General features: G+C 41.8%; 1 protein-coding gene across 2 annotated transcripts in view; it reads left to right on the top strand.

Moving 5' to 3' along the window:
* SHROOM3 (shroom family member 3) overlaps window positions 1-18,813 on the top strand; it is a 203,691-nt gene extending 184,878 nt beyond the window's left edge. The window contains exons 9-10 of one of the 2 annotated variants that reach the window (XM_010361721.2): window positions 6,479-6,751; window positions 14,377-18,813. In XM_010361721.2, coding sequence (XP_010360023.2) covers window positions 6,479-6,751; window positions 14,377-14,745 — 642 coding nt within the window. In that variant the 3' untranslated portion in view covers window positions 14,746-18,813. The remainder of the gene's footprint in view (window positions 1-6,478; window positions 6,752-14,376) is intronic. The other variant, XM_010361654.2, reaches the window with a different exon arrangement.
* The last annotated feature ends 2,336 nt before the right edge of the window (window positions 18,814-21,149 follow it).

Below are 21,149 nucleotides of genomic sequence, written 5' to 3'. Positions count from 1 at the left end.
TGGTTGGAGAGAGAGGCTCCCCTGGTATTCTGTGCTGCTGTGCAGTTCTGCATGACCAGGACCACCCTCACTGGAAAAGAGGGAAAGATAATGGGGATTCTCCTCACACTCTTTGGACAACAGGGTCTCATTTTCCCAGTTCCTCTGGCCAGAGGGAAGAGTTTTCTCTTGGGGTTCGAGAACCTGTGCCCCGCTGTGCAATGCAGCTCTGAGTACAGCCACCCTTGGGGACAGCTGGGAGAAAAGAGAAAAGAGAGCAGGTTGGAAAAGGACAGGATTTCCTCCACACTCTAGCTCACAGAGGCCCCTTTCCTAGACCTCTGGCTTTAAAGGCAGGGTTTTTGCTACCGTAGCCTCTGAGCAGCTCTGCACTGGGCCTGTCCTTGGGTCAGAGCTACAAAATCAAGGACAGAAAACAGGAAACTCACTCACCCCCATTATGGGTTGCACTTCAGGCCTGACTGCCTTCCCCCATCACTGCTATGGTGAACCTTTCAGAGTCCTCTTCAGAATCTAGAGATTTTAATTGTGATAAGGAGGAAAGGCTGCAGTGGGCTGGTGCTGCTGTCTTGGCCCCCACAGCCCCAGGGTTTGTGACAGAGAGACATTTTAGAGAAGTCACTCTGGCAGCTGCGTGTGGAGTCGGACAAGAGGAGGGTGGACGTGGGGTCTCATAGCCCTCTGGGAAAGTAGTGATATGGGTCTCAGGGACAGTGCAGTAGGATCAGTGAGAAAGAGGGCCATTAATAAAAAAGTAGGAGTAAGATGGGCAGAACCTAGTGACAGATTAGATGCAGAAAATGGGAAAGAGAAGAGTCAAGGATGACTCGCAAGCCCCAGGCCTAGCTGTCAGAACTCAAACGGAAAAGTGGGAGGCCATTTGGGGGAGAGGAGATGATGAGTTTAGTTAAATTTGAAGAGATTTAGTATTGTTTCTAATGGGTTATCAAAGATCCCTGTTAACTGCAACGAAGAGACCATACTGAGTAGATTGGGTGGCTTTCTGGCCATAAGCCTTCCTGAGATGAAATGGTAAAGAACCATTGTTGATAGAGAATGTGCTGGAGAACATCTGAAATGGCAGCCAGGTCCCTGTGATCCTTCTGCTTTAATGAGGTTACACAACATGGGATGGAGCTTTGATCCAGTTGTTGTCACTAGGACAGAAACTGGCCCTGCCTCACTGAGGGTGAAATTCAGCTAAAGAAAGCAGAAATGGCTGCTGCAGCCTGCATCCTTCCTTTTAAGACTAAAGAAAGAAAGATACCAGCAAAGCCTATATGGTAGAAATAGCTTTATCTAGTCCTAGTTTTTACAAGCTAAGCTGAATTCCACTCTATTCCTAAGTCCCAACCAATTGGCTAGTCGTCCCGAATTACTCTTAAGACAGAGACACACAGAGGCCAACTGTGTGTGTAGAGTGATGTTATTGGCGACGTGGTCTTGTCAGGGGAAGGAGTATTCCCCCTACAGACATCTATCTAATATGAGTGGTGTGTCATCTTCAAATTGTTGTCTAATCTTACGACTGCACAAAACATAATTAGAATGTGTATAATACTTTCATATTTTCCAAAGTGATTGCATCAGCCTTCAACTCTTCAAACTTCTGGCATCCATTTCAACATTCATGTCTCGAAAAGTCGAATTTCTAGAAAATGCTTTTTAAAAACTCAATAGTGGAAAGAAACAAGGCTTTTCTTTTTATCCTCATGGTTTTATTTCTCTTATGACTTCTTTTGAAACTAATATCGTATGTTGTGATTTCCGCCAGCCTCGTGTGAGCCTCATAGTATTCTTATGAGCTATTTTAATATAGTGATGAAAGCCAGATGATCTGCGTTTAAGCCTGGCTCTGTGACTTACCAGCTGTGTGACCTTGAACAAGTTAAATAACCTCTATCCTCCTCACTTTCCTCATCAGTAAATAGGGATAATAATAATACCTCTCTCACTGGGTTGTTGCAAGTAGTAATTGAATGGTGAAACACTTAAATGGTGTCTGGCACAGAGAGAGTTGAATGATTAGACATTATTATTAGTTTTCAGCAGGCGTTATTTTCTTCTTGCTGTGGATAACTGAGACACAAAAGGTCAAGTGACTTGCCTGATGCGGAATTTTATGTCAGATCCTCCTGCCTCCTTGTCCACTGTTCATCCTGCCACAGGCAGGAAGTGGGGAAGGGTCCAGCAGGACGTTTCTGCAGAGGATGAGGTGGGAGGAAGGGTCTGCGAAGCTATGTTTGGAGGAAGAACTCTTATAAATAGCATCTCACACAGGGTGAGCTAACAGTTTATGCCAGATGAGAAGTGGATAAATGATTTTAAAATTAAGTAGCTCCTGAGAGACTAGTGTGTTATTTAAAACAAAACACACCTCTTCTCCCTCCCCCGGTGAGTTATTCTGATAGAAATTGGTAGGTTTTTTGGAAGAGATCTGCCTGGCAAAGAAATGGCTATTTAGTACAGCCAGCTTTCCCTTGCTGCTATCAGTTTCTCAAATTCCTCTTAACTGCATTTTTAAATTCAAATTCTCATATTTTAAGGGGCTTGTTAGGGTTTTAAAAAAATTCAAATGCCACCTACCTGAGGAACATTCAGCCAGGAGTGACTGATGTGACCACTCAGTAATTCTGGCCTTAGCATCTATGGCTGAGCTGTGAGATACCACATTATAGTCCAGCAAATATTAATGACTTTCCAAAATCAGAATGCCACAAAATGTATATTGGTTCTTTCCACAGAAGCCTCCCTGTGTCACTTCTATACATTTTCATCTCATTCTGTTCTTTCTTGTACCATGAAGCCTGAGGTACACACATGCTCCTGTGACAGATTTATTTATGGTTCTGCCCAGCACTGATGTCTCTGAAAACCAAAACAGGGTCTGGGAAGGAAAGATGAGGTAGGTTGGACAGCTGTGTCTGAAGCCTGATTGCAGTTCAGCTGGGTCAAGTTATTTTGACTCTTCCAGTCCACTGAACCATGCTCACCTCAGGGCCATGCCTGCAGTGTTGCTGATCTGCTTAAGTGCCCAAGAGAGCTTTTCAGCTGAGTTCAGCAGCAAATTTGAAAGGAAGAGTTCTCTCATCACTCACCCCCACATATAAGAGCAAACTACTTATCCTTCATTTCTGCCCACTTGCAAATTGATAAGCATCACACACATCCTTTAAAATACCAGCCTCTGGCTGGGTGTGGTGGCTTCCACCTGTAATCCCAGCACTTTGGGAGGCCAAGGCAGGTGAATAACCTGAGGTCAGGAGTTCGAGACCAGCCTGACCAACATGGTGAAACGCCATCTCTACTAAAAATACAAAATTAGCTGGGCATGGTAGCAGGCGCCAGTAATCCCAGCTACTCGGGAGGCTGAGGCAGGAGAATCACTTGCACCCAGGAGGCGAAGGTTGCAGTGAGCCAAGATTGCGCCATTGCACTCTAGCCTGGGCAACAAGAGCGAAACTCCATCTCAAACAAAACAAAACAAAACAAAACAAAAACAGCCTCTGAGAGCCACAGGAGGAGTTTTAAATACAATGAGGCCACATGAAATAATAGTTTAATAAGTGTTTTAGTTCCTTCCAGAAATGACAACACATACTACTAGTTTCCAAAAAAGTCATTAATAGAAATAATGAAAAACAGGCTGAAAAAAACCACCTTGTTTCTTTCCACTATTTAGTTTTTAAAAAGCATTTTCTAGACATTCTAGAAATTCTGCTTCTCAGGACATGAGGTTGAAATGGACGCCTGAAATTGGAATGAGCCGAAGGCCTTTTCCTGAGGGTGGAGTGATAAGAATGTTTTGCCCTGATAACTATCTCTTTCAATTTGGTATAACCCGGTTGTCTTTAAGTGTCTTCCAGTAACATCTAGAGCTACAAGCCTAGGAAATGTACCCTACAAGTTAAAAATTCCTGGGCTGACTTCACGTAGATGACATTCTCTCTCATCTATCTGAAAAACAGGAATGATGACATTTGACTTGTCTTAACCCAGTCCAGCAGGAATGCTGGGAGGTAACAACAGCATGCAGTGTTTATTTTTCCTGTTACTTTGCATTTCAGTATCCTTTCCATCTTCTCTATATGAGCTGATATCACAGTGAAAGATCATCACACCCTGCCAGGCATTTTGCTGGAGGTACATAACATGTTATCTTGCAGGTAAATTTCATAGCTTCCAGCCAGAATTGCTTTTTTGGAAAATGAAATTTTTCCAGGAGAAGATAAGAAAACTTAAATTATTAATATTAAGCAATTTTAACAGCTTGAGGAAAACCAAAGATTATAACCTGTGATGAGATGGTGCAGCAGATATGGATTGATTGATTGATTGATTGATTTAGAGACAGAGTCTCGTTCTGTCGCCCAGGCTGGAGTGCAGTGGTGTGATCTAGGCTCACTGCAAACTCCACCTCTCAGGTTCAAGCGATTCTCCTGCCTCAGCCTTCTAGTAGCTGGGATTACAGATGCCCACCATCACACCCAGCTAATTTTTGTATTTTTTTCAGTAGAGATGGGGTTTCACCATGTTGGCCAGGTTGGTCTCAAACTCCTGACCTCAGGTGATCCGCCCACCTCGGCCTCCCAAAGTGCTGGGATTATAGGCATGAGCCACTGCACCTGGCCTGGATGTGAATTTTTTAGCCACCTGCAGCCTCTAGGATTAGGCAGATTGAGAAAACAACAAGATGTCACCATTAAAGCCAGAACTTAGACATTTCAAGGACATTATGAACCTCACTCACTTGTGAAGTACCTCTGATGCTCCAACTCCAAGATGGGCAGATTGTGGAGAAATAAATATTTCCCTAGTCATTGTGATTACATTCTCTGGTGCTGATATTGAAATAGTACACAAGTTGTCAGTACCCTTCAATTCTGTTGGTCAAAAATAGGTTTTTCCTGTTTTATTTATTTATTTATTTATTTTTCCTTTAAAATGAACATACACTTCCAACATAGAAGTTGTAACCTTTATGTTTAACCAAGTTTCCAGTTGAAGCCAGTTTGGGGTGTGTGTGTATATATACACACACTGATTTTAAATACATATATATATATAGTATGTGTGTGTGTGTACATACAGATAATTTTTGAGCTGGGACCTTTTTAGCAGTTAAAAAAAGTTAAGTTTTAACTAAAAAAGATTGTCTTCTTTCCATCTAGCTATTTTAGGCTAAGAGAAAAATGAGAGACTAATTACAAAAACCGTGTAGTTTAATTTCTGTTTTGCAAAAGAAGCAGTAGACACTTAATATAAATGAATTCAAACTAGAAGCCACTAAGACATTTACTTCCTTCAGTTAAATATATTGGGTATTTGCCTCACTGTTTTATAAGTATGAAAATATGTGATTAAGGTGTCAAATTGCAGAGCTCTGATAACTGGAGACAGGGGAGGTAGAACAAGGAGTTGATTTTCTGATAAAAGTCTTGGTGTCAATTTCTAATGATTATACATGGGTGGCCCCTAAAGTGAGGCTGACTTGAGTTCACGGCAGCCCTACCTGATGGTACGTGTGCACCATTAAGCCATCTTAGTTTCCTCCCTTGTTATAGGTAGATAAAACAGTATCTACTATAAGATTGCTGGGAAGACTAAGTAACATAATCAATGTAGAATTTCTCCATATGTATGGCACATATCAACTGCTCTACAAATGGTAGCTACAGTTAATATTCAACTCAACTCTAAGACCTTAGGCGAATCCCTTAATTCCTCTGACCCTTGGCCTCTGTATTTGTAAAATAAGAGTACTGTTTACTCTACCTGCCTACTTACCCATGGTATTGTCATGAGGATCAAATGAGAACATGTCTTAAAAGGACTTTTAAAAATGAGTAGTTGGCCAGGCACGGTGGCTTACGCCTATAATCCCAGCACTTTGAGAAGCCGAGGTGGGTGGATCACTTGAGGTCAGGAGTTCAAGACCAGCCTGGCCAACATTATGAAACCCATCTCTACTAAAAATACACAAATTAGCCAGGCATGGTGGCTGGCGCCAGCTATTTGGGAGGCTGAGGCAGGAGAATTGCTTGAACCCAGGAGGCAGAGGTTGCAGTGAGCCAAGATTGTACCATTGCACTCCAGTCTGGGTGACAAGAGCAAAACTCCATCTCAAACAAAAATAATAATAATAATAAAGAATAGTTAAGAAACCAGTTAGCTATATATATATATATATATAGCTAAATATCAAATATATCAAAGCTATATATAGCATGACACAAGGGAGAACATTACAAGGTTGTGTGTAATCAAGTGTTGGCATATGAGGTTTAGAGAAAAGCAATGGTAGACCCTTAGGGAAAGAAGGCTATTATGGCATAATATTGGGGGACACTCCATATAGAGGAGGGGGAGGGTATTCAGCTGAGCCTTGAAGACGACAGAAGGCGGCTGGGGGAGGTGACTCCTGCTTCCACTGGCACCTCCTGTTGGCTGATCTTTGTGGTCTCATCTGTCATTTCAGGCTGAGCTCATTGGAAGCCTCACCCACAAGCTGGAGACCCTCCAGGAGGCGAAGGGGAGCCTGCTCATGGACATCAAGCTCAACAACGCCCTGGGAGAAGAGGTGGAGGCTCTGATCAGCGAGCTCTGCAAGCCTAATGAGTTTGACAAGTATAGGATGTTCATAGGGGATTTGGACAAGGTGGTCAACCTGCTGCTCTCCCTCTCAGGGCGTCTAGCCCGTGTTGAGAATGTCCTTAGTGGCCTTGGTGAAGATGCCAGTAATGAAGAAAGGGTAGGTGGCCTCATGATGCAGTTCAACAGGTTCTCCCTTAGAGTCCACATACACAGAGAGGTGCCATTAGATGCCATCCTTTCTCTCAGGAAGGTTTGGGGCAGGGAGAGAATACATATATAGGTAACCAAGAAACAGAGAAGGCATCTTCTGTGTCAAGATATAATGCTGGCTGGGTGTGGTGGCTTATACCTGTAATTCCAGCATTTTGGGAGCCCAAGGCAGCCCTGGCCAACATGGTGAACCAACATGATGAAACCCCGTCTCTACTAAAAATAAAAAAATTAGCCAGGCACCGTGGTGCATGCTCGTCATCCCAGCTACTCGGGAGGCTGAGGCAGGAGAATCACTTGAACCTGGGAGGCAGAGGTTGCAGTGAGCCAAGATTGCACCACTGCACTCCAGCCTGGGTGACCACCTGAAAAAAAAAAAAAAAAAAAAAGATGTAATGCTGACACTTAATGTTCACGGAATTCTTGGGAAAGTAAAAACCACAGGCACCAGAGTTTCTTTCCTCCCAACTGTCTTCCTTCCTTTCTTTCAAAAAAAGATAAAAACATGATGAGTACATTGAAACAGGGAGGGGGCAGGAACACAGGCTCAAGGCTCCAGGGCATCTTACAGGAGAGGCCACAGGCACTCAATGAGGATGCACTGGGGTGTCTCCACTGCACCCCCTCCTTGAAGGAAGGGTACAGGGGGACAGGTAACAGTGCTGACCCCGCTGGAGACAGTTCACCAAGACCTTCCACCTGTCAGGCACTGTGAGCTTATGCGCAGTCTCATGGAATCCTCACAGCAGCCCAGTGAGGGAGCTAGGATAGGAGTCCTACTGCAGACCCCAAGTTGTATCACTACATTGAACAGAATTCCAGAGCTACAGAGCATTCTTCGTCTACTCATCTGTACAGCAAATAGTTAATGGAGGTCTCGTGTGTGTCACTTAGTGGTCTAGGCACAACTGGGATACATTTGTGAGCAAAGCAGACAGATCCTACCCTCCTGATACTGAACAACAAACAGTAGACACAATTATCTTATATATATGTGCACACTGTGTGTGTGTGTGTACATACATGCTAGAAGATAGAAAGTACTCCAGCCATGAAGAGGGGCTCCTTTTCTTGTCTATGCTACCATATTTTTCTTTTTTTTGTTGTTTTTGAGACGGAGTCTCACTCTGTCACCCAGGCTTGAGTGCAGTGGCACAGTCTAAGCTCACTACAACCTCTGGCTCCCGGGTTCATGCCATTGTCATGCCTCAGTCTCCCAAGTAGCTAATATTACAGGCACGCACCACCATGCCCAGCTAATTTTTGTATTTTTAGTAGAGATGGGGTTTTGCATATTGGCCAGGCTTGAGCTCCTGACCTCAGGTGATCCACCCGCCTTGGCCTCGCAAAGTGCTGGGATTGCAGGCATGAGCCACCACATCCAGCCTACCATACCATCTTTCTTTTTCATTGCTCTCATGGATTCTCCAATAGTTTCTAATATATTGCATTAAAAGGAAAGATGTCCTTTTTCAAATAGATTTTAAAAGGATTAGAAAAAGTCTGGATCCTAATCATTTAGGAAAGTGACTCAGCATTTAGGAACTCTGCAGCACCACTCTCAGCATCTACCTCATGTCAATGTGCTGAGTCAGCTTCCTTATCTAGAAATTGTCTGATACTACCTAACTCAGAAGTGTGTCCTTTCCTCCTTTCTTCCACTCAACAAACAGCTAACAGTAGCCTGTCAAATATAAGGTGCTGTGTCTGCTGGGGACAAATGCTGACTAAGACACCGGCCCTGCTCTCCAGGAACTCACAAGTTATGGAGGAAAGCAGTATGCAGGAGCAATTGTGTGCTGGTGCTGAGCATAGTGAGAAACAGCCACCAAACACTTCTCAGTTGGGGGAGTGTAAAGCAGGAAGGACTTCACACACTGGCACATGAATACAGTTTAGAAGAACCTCTTAATTCTAAGAGGACTGAGAGGGGAAGGACCTCACCATTTAGAAGAAATACCATGGATAAAGTCAAGAAAGAGATGCCATTTAAGAATTGATTTGCATGTGGTTTGGTATGTCTAGAACATACAGTGATTGCTTCGTTGGTTTGTTTTTAAAAATAGTGAGCTAAGGCTGGGCGCAGTGGCTCACACCTGTAATCCCAGCACTTTGGCAGGCCAAGGCGGGCAGATCACGAGGTCAGGAGTTTGAGACCAGCCTGGCCAACATGGCAAGACCCTGTGTGTACTAAAAATACAAAAATTAGCTGGGTGTGGTAGCGTGTGTCTGTAATCCTAGCTACTTAGGAGGCTGAGGCAGGAGAATTGCTTGAACCTGGGAAGCGGAGGTTGCAGTGAGCCAAAATCACACCACTGCACTCCAGCCTAGATGACAGAGCAAGACAGTCTCCGGAAAAAAAAAAAAAAAAAGTGAGCTATAGGAATATTAGAAACTGACAGAAAGTACATGGCTCTATCAAAAGGGATAAAGAAGAAAGTTCAAAGAAGATGTGGGAAGGATTAAGGGGGAAACCAGGAAAGGGTAATGAGGGCTCCTCCCCTTGTCTCTCACCCAGAGCTAGCATCAGCAGGAAAGCATTATCGGCCTCTTTCTGAAGGAGCAAGGGGAAGGGAGCCCTGATCAGAACCATAGCTGTAGCTGCCCCACAGCACTGAGGCCCTGGTGAAAGAATGCAACCGCCACTAACTCAAAGCCTGGCACAGAGGCAGCCAGGGATACATGCCACAATTGCTTTTTGCACTCTCCAGTGTCTTTTCCATCACTCCCCCTGGTCAAATCCAGACAGCAAGGGAGCCCAGTGGATGCAACCCCTAGAGTTCAGATTCCCTCAGCACAGGGCAGAGGAGAGCGGACCTGGAGAGGCAGACACAATATCCAGCACAGAAAATCATCACAAAGACCTTACCGCAGTCATACCCTAGACTTTAGACTTCAGCCTGTAGGTCAGGAAGAGTCATGAACTAACTTCGTGACTTAGTCAGCCTGGGGAAGGGCAAGATTGATGTTAAAATAACAGTTGGGAGGCCAATTGTAATAGTCTAGACAAGGAGGGTTTATGCTATTGATGTAGACAATTGTCCTGGGGATAGAGAAGAGGGAATAAATCAGAGAATGAATTTGGATCAGCAAGGGGCATGTTAGATGAGGGGAAGGGTAGAGCAGAAAATAATTCCAAGTTTCCTATTGGGCCATCTGGATGAATGCTCTAGATATCTGAGATAAGAAAGACTAGAGAAGTTTCGTTAGGGCAAGATAAATTGTTCTAGAACCGAATTAAATTCAACACTTACATGCACGCCTCCACTCTTAAATACAAGTAAGTTTGCTCACCTGACAAATACTACAGCAGTACTGTTTTTTATCATGATTGGTCTTTGTTAAGAAACTAAAACTATAAGTAGAAATGAGAAAAGGAAGAAAAATAGTTACCCAATGAGGAGTAGTGAAGACCAGAATTGGGGACGAGTATCTACAAGGCTTCAGCTGAATCTCTTAAAAAATTTAATCTGAAGCAAATATGAAAAAAGTGTTCATATTAAGATATGGCACCATTAATGATAGGTATACAGAGTGATGGGCATTCTCTATACATTACTGATGTCTAAAATATTTTATATATTTTTTAAGGTAGGTGATGAAAAAATTCTCAATTTTTTAACTTATATCTCTATGGTACTTTGAAAGGCATCTTCATTCAAATTCAGTCCCTCGGGTTTTTTTTGTTGTTGTTGTTTAAGGTATGTTTTTCTGCTTAGGGAAAGGAAACTTATGCCAATAAGCCTTAATTCTTCACTTTTCCCCCAGGCATTATTATGTAAGATGTGACAGGCTAGTTTAGGGAGATTTAGGGCAAAGACACATGAGCCTTTGATAACTCTACATAAGCTATTTATACTGAGGTATACTTAAGTGATCTTATTTCTTGATTTATTTTCATTTTAATTTTCTGCAATCACTTTTTAAAAATTTCAGTAGGTTTTGGGGGAACAGGTGGTGTTTTGTTACATTGATAAATTCTTAGTGTTGATTTCTGCGATTTTGGTGCATCCATCACCCAAGCAGTGTACACTGTACCCGATGTGTAGTCTTTTATCCCTCACCCACCTCCCACCCTTCCCACTGAGTCCCTAAAGTCCTTTGTACCCTTCTTATGCCTTTGCATCCTCAATAGCTTAGCCCACTGAAAACTGAGAACATACAATGTTTGGTTTTCCATTCCTGAGTCACTTCACTTAGAATAATGGTCTCCAACTCCATCCAGGTTGCTGCAAATGCCATTATTTTGTTCCTTTTTATGGCTGAGTAGTATTCCATGGATGTGTATGTGTGTGTGTGTGTGTGTGTGTGTGTGTGTGTGTGTGTGTGTGTGTGTGTGTGTATAAACCACAATGTGATACCACCTTACTCCTGCAAGAATGGCCATAATCAAAAAATAATACATGTCAGCATGGATGTGATGAAAAGTGAACACTTTTACACTGCTGGTGGGAATGTAAATGAGTACAACCTCTATGGAAAACAGTATGGAGATTCCTTAAAGAACTAAAAGTACACCTACCATTTGATCCAGCAATCCCACTACTGGGTATCCAGAGGAAAGAAGTAATTATATGGAAAACACACTTGCACACCCATGTTTATAGCAGCACAATTTGCAACTGCAAAAAAGGGAACCGGCCCAAATGCCCATCAATTAACAAGTGAATAAAGAAAATAAAGAATATATACACACATACATATATATGTATATATACACATATATACACATACTATATATACACACACACATATAAACACATACCACACTTTCTTTATCCACTTGTTAATTGATGGGCATTTGGGCCAGTTCCCTTTTTTGCAGTTGCAAATTGTGCTGCTATAAACATGGGTGTGCAAGTGTGTTTTCCATATAATTACTTCTTTCCTCTGGATACCCAGTAGTGGGATTGCAGGATCAAATGGTAGATATACTTTTAGTTCTTTAAGGAATCTCCATACTGTTTTTCATAGTGGTTGTGCCAGATTACATTCCCACCAGCAGTGTAAAAGTGTTCGCTTTTCACCACCTCCATGCCAACATGTATTTCTGATTATGGCCATTCTTGTAGGAGTAAGGTGGTATCACATTGTGGTTTTGATTTGCATTTCCCTGATAGAGATGTTGAGCAGTTTTTCACGTTTGTTGACCATTTGTCCATCTTCTTTTGAGAATTGTCTATTAATGTCCTTTGCCCACTTTTTGATGGGATTTTTTCTTGCTGATTTATTTGTAGATTCTGGATATTAGTTCTCTGTTGGACACACAGCTTGCAAAGATTTTCTCCCACTCTGTAGGTTGTCTATTTACTCTGCTGTATTTTGCTGTGCAAAAGCTCTTTAGTTTAATTAAGTCCCATCTATTTATCTTTGTTTTTGTTGCATTCCCTTTTGGATTCTTAGTCATGAACTCTTTGCCTAAGCCAATGTCTATAAGTGTTTTTTCTGATGTTATCTTCTAGAATTTTTATGGTTTTAGGTCTTAGATTTAAGTCCTTGATCCATCTTGAGTAGAGTTTTGTTTAAGGTGAGAGATGAGGATCTACTTTCATTCATCTACATGTGGCTTACCAATTATTCCAGCACCATTTGTTGAATAGGGTGTCCTTTCTTCCCTTTGTTTTTGTTTGCTTTGTCGAAGATCAGTTGGCTGTTAAGTATTTGGCTATATTTCTGAGTTCTCTATTCTGTTCCATTGGTCTATATGCCTGTTTTTACACTAATACCATGCTGTTTTGGTGACTATAGCCTTGTAGCATAGTTTGAAGTTGGGTAATGTGATGCCTCCAGATTTGTTTTTGCTTAGTCTAGCTTTGGCTACGTGGGCTCTTTTTTGGTTCCATATGAATTTTAGGATTGTTTTTTCTAGTTCTTTGAAGAATGATGGTGGTATTTTGACGGGAATTGCATTGAATTTGCAGATTGCTTTTGATAGTATGGTCATTTTCACAATATTGCTTCTACCCATCCATGAGCACAGGGTATGTTTCCATTTGTGTGTGTCATCTATGATTTCTTTCAGCAGTGTTTTATAGTTTTCCTTGCAGAGGTCTTTAACCTCCTTGATTAGGTATATTTCTAAGTATTTTATTTTTTTGCAGCTATTGTAAAAGTGGTTGGGTTGAGTTCTTGATTTTATTCTCAGCTCGGTCGCTGTTGGTATATAGCAGTGCTACTTATTTGTGTACGTTGATTTTGTATCCTGAGACTTTACTGAATTCATTTATTAGATGTAGGAGCTTTTTGGATGGTCTTTAGGGTTTTCTAGGTATAGGATCCTATCATTGGCAAACAGCAACAGTTTGACTTCCTCTTTACCAATTTGGATGCCGTTTCTTTCTCTTGCCTGACTGCTCTGGCTAGAACTTTTAGTACAATGTTGAATAGCAGTGGTGAAAGTGAGCATTCTTGTCTTGTTCCAGTTCTCAGGGGGAATGCTTTCAACTTTTCCTTGTTCAGTATAATGTTGGCTGGGGGTTTGTCTCCTTAATTACTTTGCCTAAAATGTCTGAATGGTTAAATATAAATTTTTTTAATTTAAAAATGATATTATGTGTCAGCATGTTGGACAGAGAACCACATTAAAGATAACGTATGCTACAATATCACAGAGAAGCATAAGAAACTCTTAAGAGTATGACATTGCCATCATTGTTCAACAGAATTTCTCTCATTTTAGATTCAGAGGCCTGCAAAAGAGAACTGAAAAAATGGAAACTGACTTCTTCAGAGATGGGAAATATGATGATCTCATTATTATTATGAATTAGAGGTTCTCAAACTTTAGCCCCAAAAGAATCATCTGGAAGCCTTGTTAAAACAGGTTACTGGGCCTCACCTCCAGAGTTTTTTATTCAGGAGATGGAAGAGGGCCTGAATCCTTGCATTTCTAACAATTTCCCAGGTGATGCCACTGCTGCTGGTCCAGCAACCACACCTTGAGAACCACCATATTAGTGTATATACTCAAATTACCTTGATTTTTTTTTTTTTTTTTTTTTTTTGAGACAGAGTCTCACTCTGTCACCCAGGCTGGAGTGCCATGACATAATCTTGGCTCACTGCAACCTCCGCCTCCTGGGTTCAAGCAATTCTTATGCCTCAGCCTCTCGAGTAGCTGGTACTACAGGCATGCACCACCATGCCTGGCTGATTTTTGTATTTTTAGTATAGACGGGGTTTCACCTTGTTGGCCAGGCTGGTTTTGAACTCCTGGCCTCAAGTGATTCACCCGTCCTAGCCTCCCAAAGTGCTGTAATTTGAGGCGTGAACCACCATGCCCAGCTGATTATTGGTTTTTTAAGTCAAGAATCCGAAAGCAGTTTTATCCCCAATTTAATGTAACACCAATCAAACTGAAGCTACCCTATGATGTTACAAACTAGAGAATGCTGTAATATGTAATATAAGGATAATAAGCTGATTTTCAAAAAGTTAGCCTCCTTACTTAGGAGTGACAATAGGATTAGAGCTTAGATATTTCCCAGTCCTGTCAGAGGTGTCCTTGCAGGGAGTCCGGCTCTTTTCTCCTTTTCCCTGGCCCTCATTGATCTGTCCGATTTTCCCTGGCAGAGCTCTCTCTACGAGAAAAGGAAGATCCTGGCTGGTCAGCATGAGGACGCCCGGGAGCTGAAGGAGAACCTGGATCGCAGGGAGCGGATAGTGCTGGGCATCCTGGCCAATTACCTTTCAGAGGAGCAGCTCCAGGACTACCAGCACTTTGTGAAAATGAAGTCCACGCTCCTCATCGAGCAGCGGAAACTAGACGACAAGATCAAACTGGGTCAGGAGCAGGTCAAGTGTCTGCTGGAGAGCCTGCCCTCAGATTTCATTCCCAAGGCTGGGGCCCTGGCTCTGCCCCCAAACCTCACGAGTGAGCCCACTCCTGCTGGGGGCTGTACTTTCAGTGGTGTTTTCCCAACATTAACCTCTCCACTTTAACCTCTTCTAAAATACCCAACCAAAAGATCACTGTTTCTCTCAACTCTATTTGATCTGAAAAATGTTTCATTACAAACCACTGTTTGAACTATCTGGGTTATTGGTGTTTGTTCTGGATAAAAGGAAAAAAATTCTCTTCAGGAGGAAGCCTTTTTCCTTCTTGCCCTTCCTGATTGATCTTCTGAGAGCTCGAATGCTGCTGGACACGTACCCCTTTCTATTATTACTTTGTAGTAGAAAGAAAGTTAATGAAACTGAGAACTGATTGGAGGGTGTTTGATCATTTAGTTTTTAACAGGCTGAGGCAACACGGATCAGTGTGTGTCCCCCTCAGGAATGTATCCACAGTGGCCTTCCTTGCTGGTAGGCAGTGTATCCTGATGGCAGGGTACAAGTACCATTAATGAAGGGTCTGCAACATAAAGCCTTAAAAAGACACACACTAAGAAAACTGTAAAATCTTGAACATTGTTATTTATATTTTTTAAAATGGAAAAGATCATTATGTTTGTTGTGCTAACCACTTACTTGATTCTGTTTTGTGGTGGACGTAGACGATTACGTTTGAGCTTTGTATTTTGTGAAAACCTTAATGAAATGAATTCCAAAGATAGTCACGTTGAGCGTGAAGACTTTTTTTTTAACATTCCTGTCTTATTTTTACAAACACGAGCAGGCATTCTGCACTTCCACTGGACCGAGTATGGGGGAGTCCTGTTCCCCTGCTCTTTTCCTATATCACACCTTCCCTAGGAGGAAGGCCTCATGCACTGCGGTATTGCATCATTTCCTAGTGCTTCATGTCATTATCACTGGTGGGGAAACAAAGCTAAATTTTATTAAGAAAGACAACAACTCTCAGGCCTATATCATAGGAGGAAGACATCCAGAATCCAACAAAATTCAAAACGGAACCCATGCTGTTCTCCTGAACAAGATTTGGGCTAAACACGGCCTGTTTATTGAGACTGTTTTAATGATGCTTTAAAAAAAAAAAAGTTTTCTAAAATGTCAAACCTGTCAACCACACTTTGATTAAAAACTCCCTCCTTAACCTCTGAAGACTGATTTTGCTTTATGGTTTTTCAATAATAACATTTCAGAGGTTACTCTGTAACTCCAGTTGTAAGCCTATAAAAACGAAGTGGAAGGCCGAGGAGTTATGGGCTGGCAGCCAGGCTATGTTTACAGCTACTGGAGATAGCAGTAGCCTAATACTTTGAGCAGATGGTACATCCCAGGCTGTGCTGTAGGTAGATCTGTTATTTCACATTTGATCTGTGGCTGGTGGCCACTTTTGTTGATTTGGGCTTACGAGTTTCATAGTAGCCAGTGTTAGAAAATTGGGGGAGTAAAATTTTGCATTAAAAAAAAAATGACAAGGGAACCAAATGTCCCTTCTCCCCTTAGTACATTTTAATTACTTAATGAAGTTTTATCTCCTAGGTAAGAATATCAAAATTATAGTTTGGGTCTCCGGTAGAGGTGTGTTTTGATTAACTTATAAACAACTGGCCACCCAGAAGTTTCCTTTGCATAGTCAACCAAAGCTATGGCTTTGTTCTTTGGAGCTTATATACTGCGTGACTCCATTGATACAAATAAGACAGCACCTTGGTTTCCCAGGGGTGTTTTCATTCAGAGGTCCTGTCTCCCAGGGAAGCAGTAGAACCAGTGACGGCATTCAATAGCCACACTGCATGGTCATCAGTCTTAGGCCAACATGGGCCTGAAATTAACTCCATCAGTAACTACCTGCATGTCTTGCTGATACTGAATGAGCCCTCACAAGCCAAGCCAGGTAGAAGCCAGCCAGCAAACACCTACAGCTATTCTTAGTGAAATTGCTCAGAGGAATCCAAGGGGCTCCCAGTTCCCAACACTCTTCAAGATAACCATTTTTCACAATTTGACTGGGGAACATTTTACATATTCAGTCTTTCTCAATAACTTCTATTTATTTTCTTGAGAAAGGGTCTTACTGTGTTGCCCAGGCTGGAGTGCAGTGGTGTGATCACAGCTCATTGCAGTCTCAACCTCTGTGGCTCAAGCCATCCTCCTATCTCAGCCTTCCGAGTAGCTGGGACCACAGGTGTGCACCACTATGCCTTGCTAATTTTTTGATTTTTTGTAGAGACAGGGGTCTCGCTATGTTGCCCAGGCTGGTTTCAAACTCCTGGGCTCAAGGGATCCTACCACTTTGGCCCCAGAAGTGCTGGGATTACAGGCATGAGCCTCTGCACCCACCACTTTTCTAATTTATAGACATAAAAGTGATTGACTCCCACAGCACAGTAACAGGCAATGCTGCTTGGCATGCCGCAAACATCAGAAAGCTTGTGACACTCCTAGGATTGTATCCATTCTTTCATTACATGGAAACATTGTTCTGTTATGTGAAATGGGTAAGGCACCAAGTGAGACTTTGAAATACAATTTTTAGGTGAATGTGATATTTATTGTAGTAGGGCTTGACCTCTGTGCTTTAAAGAAATCACTAACCAAAATTTCAAAGTTTCATTTTAAATGCGTTTAGCTAGAAATCTATGTATTTATCCCTTTCCCATTTTGCATTCTTCTCCCACTATTTTTAAAATGTCATTTATAGTAGAAACCATCCTTCTTTCTCCCAACAGTATCCTTTGCCAAGACCATGAAAACAGTCAGGAGCATGTTGGTGGTCAGGGTTTCAGAACACGTGTGATGTCGCTGAGAATGTTTGTTCACAGTCAATCATTGTCTCTGTGGATGTGATCAGTTTGGAGATATACTTGTGGTCAGAAGTCAGGTGAGATAATTTTGCAATACTCCAAATGCAGATACTCTAGCCACCTGCAAGGTTCCAGGAAAGGACAATGTCCTGTGGGAAAATCAGGAGGCCTCCACTTCCTGGGCCATTTGAGAAGTTCCTGGGCATGTCACTACGTGTTGGTTGACTCAGCCATTTCTCAAGCTGTTTTGTTTCTTGCGGTGGCCACTTAACCCCAAAGAATGAAGGCAGGATCCACAGCGAAAGTGCCTGAGTTTCTCTACGAGACGAGACGGTGTCAAAACCAAACATCTTTTCCTTTGCTGTAGGGGAACATTTTAGGGTTTGTTTTGCACAGCTGGTTTCCAGACTAGAAGATTAACAAGTGTGGGTCCACCCCTAAGAATCAGTGGCTGTCTTTTTAAGGTGAGGAGTGTGGGCTTAACTGAGGTCCTTTGAGGGAGCTATAAAGGAGAAACAGCCTGGGACATCCCAGTTTTCCTATTCTTCCACTGTTAATATCTCATCTAAAATAATTCATGAGTTTAAATGGTAAATATATGCTTTAAGCTCTACCTTTAAACTCATATGTTATTCAGGCATCTCTTATTAAGATAGTGGGTCTCTGGATACCCACGGAAATGTTGGCTTTTTATTCTTACATAGTTCCAGATTTACTTGTCTTCAGTTTAATTGTCCATGGTAGTGCTGGCTTCATTGTTAGGTTGGAGTTATTATTTTCCTTTTGGAACAACAGGAGTTTTATTCACCTATTAGAAAAAGGAAGAACTACAGCCAGAAATAACTTCATTTCCTAACAAGGTATAAAAAGTGGTCAGGTGACTGTGAATGTGCTCTTCTACACAGGAATAGATTATTGGAATAAAGTATTTCCTGCTGCCTTAACTCTTTGGGATGCATAGGATAAAATGATAAAGACCATTTTAATATCAGAAAGGGTTGTCTTATTAATTTCTAAATAAAACTTCACATTTCTTAATGGGGACCTCATTCAGAAACTAAATCATGGTTTCTCAAAGTGTGGTCAGGATACGATCTGCATCAGAATCCTTGGAATGCTTGTTAAAAATACCAATTGCTATGACATAACCAAGTCTGCTGGAATCTGCATTTCAGCAAGTTTCCCATGTTATTCTGATGTATTTTAACATTTGAGAGCCACTGCCAATCATCTGTACAGTTCCTACTGTTATAATCACAATAAGACTAACATGAATTTAATAATCTGAATAATTTTTTAAATTTAAATAAAAAACTGAGAAATTGAAGTTAATTTAAAAATAAAAATAACCTTAGAAGTTGAAAGTCCTGTCATATTTATTCTATTAGCTATATAAGTTTATACTGTCTCCACTACTTTTATGTAATCACCAAGGTTGTGATACAGATTTTGTCCCCTGTTCACTCTTCCCTAGATCTGTTTTAAACAAGTTATGCACTTATTCTGATTTAATTGCACTAATTATTTTTCCTCAAAAGGAATCAGTTTTATCACACGTTGCCAGTAATTTTAAGTTCTGCCCTGACTGAAATTAATCAACTGGCCTTTTCAGTGGGAACTTTACTGATTCAGTGGGAATCAGATTCCTGTTGCTTCATCACAAATTTTATCCTTCATATGAATGAGAACCTCTCCTGGTGTGGATTTGACAATCTAGCTAATGAAACAAGACTGTGTTCATTTCCTTTGAGAAATGAAAGCAGCTGTCACCCAATTTTGAAACTCTAAAATCAAAATTAGGCAAGAAAAATGTTGTGAATGAAAAAACTGGCTCACTGATTCCTACTTCGTTCTATAAATTATTCTCTAAGTGGAAAGGCAGCTGTATTTCTTGCTAAGACATCAGCATTGCTATTGCTTTACAGTAGGCTGAACGGGGGAAATATAATTTATATAAAGAGTTATTAAATTCTGATAAATGAGTGACGATAGGACATAAGGAAATTCTGTCTGGTATCCTAGAGTTAAGGAAGAGTACTCAAGGAAAGACAAGCTGGGAAAGAGTCCCAACCCTGAGGTTCAGACTTCCTTGGAGAACTGAACTCGACCCACATAGCAGGGAAGTTAGCTGCTTTGCCCAGGCTGGAACTGCTCTGCAGTCCCTGAGTACGTAGGAAACAACCCTCCAGAGTGCAGGCAGGGTCAGTCCACCAGCAATCAACGGCCTGGCTGTGCACAGAGAGTGAGGGCCTGCAGCAGGCGTGATGCATTAGTGGGAACCCTCCAGGTCACAGGTGATCCGCACAGGATCTGCAGAGAGTGAGGAGCCAGTGTGGGCCGAAGGCTTTCCGGGCACTGATTCCTGCAGGAATCTTTCAGGGCTCAAGTTTGTAATCCACAGGCCCAGGAGAAGGTTATGGCCAGAATGAGGCTGCAGGGTCCCAAGGCACCACCAATTGTAGGCAGTGGTTGGAGCAGAACTCCATCATATGTCCTCACACCCATACCACTGACCCATCAGGCAGCAGCCACCAACGGCCCCAACAGCGCCCCCTATGGAAAGAGCTTAACATCGTGCTGACTGTAAAGGAGAGATGCTTAAAAGGACCCCCCTGCCCATAACCACAGACACTTGATTGAAGGGTTAATCCGGAGCTGAGAGCCAATAAATTGATAGCTGTCACAGACACATTGTTCTACATATATACCCTGGCATTATCTTCTGATATCACATATAATTTTATAGTTGCTGATTCTGTAAGAACCATTCCTCAGATAATAAAGAAAACAGTGCTTATAAAATGGACAACATATCTCTTGAAGGAGATGTCACATGGAAAGCAGTTTCTCATTTATGTTTTCTTTAAATGTGCTCCATACACCTATATTACTCCAAGTATCTAAAGAAACAGATTTAGATTCAGGCCAATTTAAGAGCATGTCTAAGGTTTGTTTCTGTTGAGGTCTCCCTCTGCTTAGCTCTGTCTCTGTATACCTCTGTGTGTGTCTATGTCTCTCTTGGTGTGTCTCCACATATGTTTTTCTCTATCCCAACATCTGCAACTGTCATACTTTCCTGCTCATTTATTCCCAAAATGATTCATATTTATACATGAAGTTCAGTGGTGCAAGCACAGCTCACCACAGCCTTGAACTCCCGGGCTCAGGTGATCCTCCTGCTTCAGCCTCCCAAGTAGGTGGGACCACAGGCATGAGCCACCACACCTGGCTAATTTAAAATAGTTTTGGCAGAGATGGGGTCTCCCTATGTTGCCCAGGCTGGTCTCAAACTCCTGAACTGAAGCAGTCCTCCTGCCTCAGCCTCCCAAAGTGCTGGGATTACAGGCATGAGCCACCATGCCCAGGTGTGTTTTGTTTTTTTTTTTAATTTGAAAGAAAAATTAAGAATCTCACCTCAAGTTAAAAAAAAATCTAAAGATGTTGCAAGACTGTTTATGTGTAAGAATGAATGAGGGCTATTCCTCATCTCTAATTAGAACAGAATATAGGAATTGGCTTTATTTTGTAGTGATAATAATTGATTTGATAAAAAAGGAACAACTCAAAGACAGCTCATGGACACCGGCATGAGAATTTTAAAAGGCCATCTTCCCTCAAAGATTAAAAGAAAAAGAAAAAAAAAGAAATAGAATACCTAACCTTGTACACAATGGTTTAGAGCAGATTTATTTA

The sequence above is a fragment of the Rhinopithecus roxellana genome, chromosome 2 (assembly GCF_007565055.1).
Source record: "Rhinopithecus roxellana isolate Shanxi Qingling chromosome 2, ASM756505v1, whole genome shotgun sequence".
NCBI classification, from domain to species: domain Eukaryota; kingdom Metazoa; phylum Chordata; class Mammalia; order Primates; family Cercopithecidae; genus Rhinopithecus; species Rhinopithecus roxellana.
The sequence above is the reverse complement of the archived record's forward strand: the minus strand, read 5'-3'. Positions and strand labels throughout refer to the sequence as shown.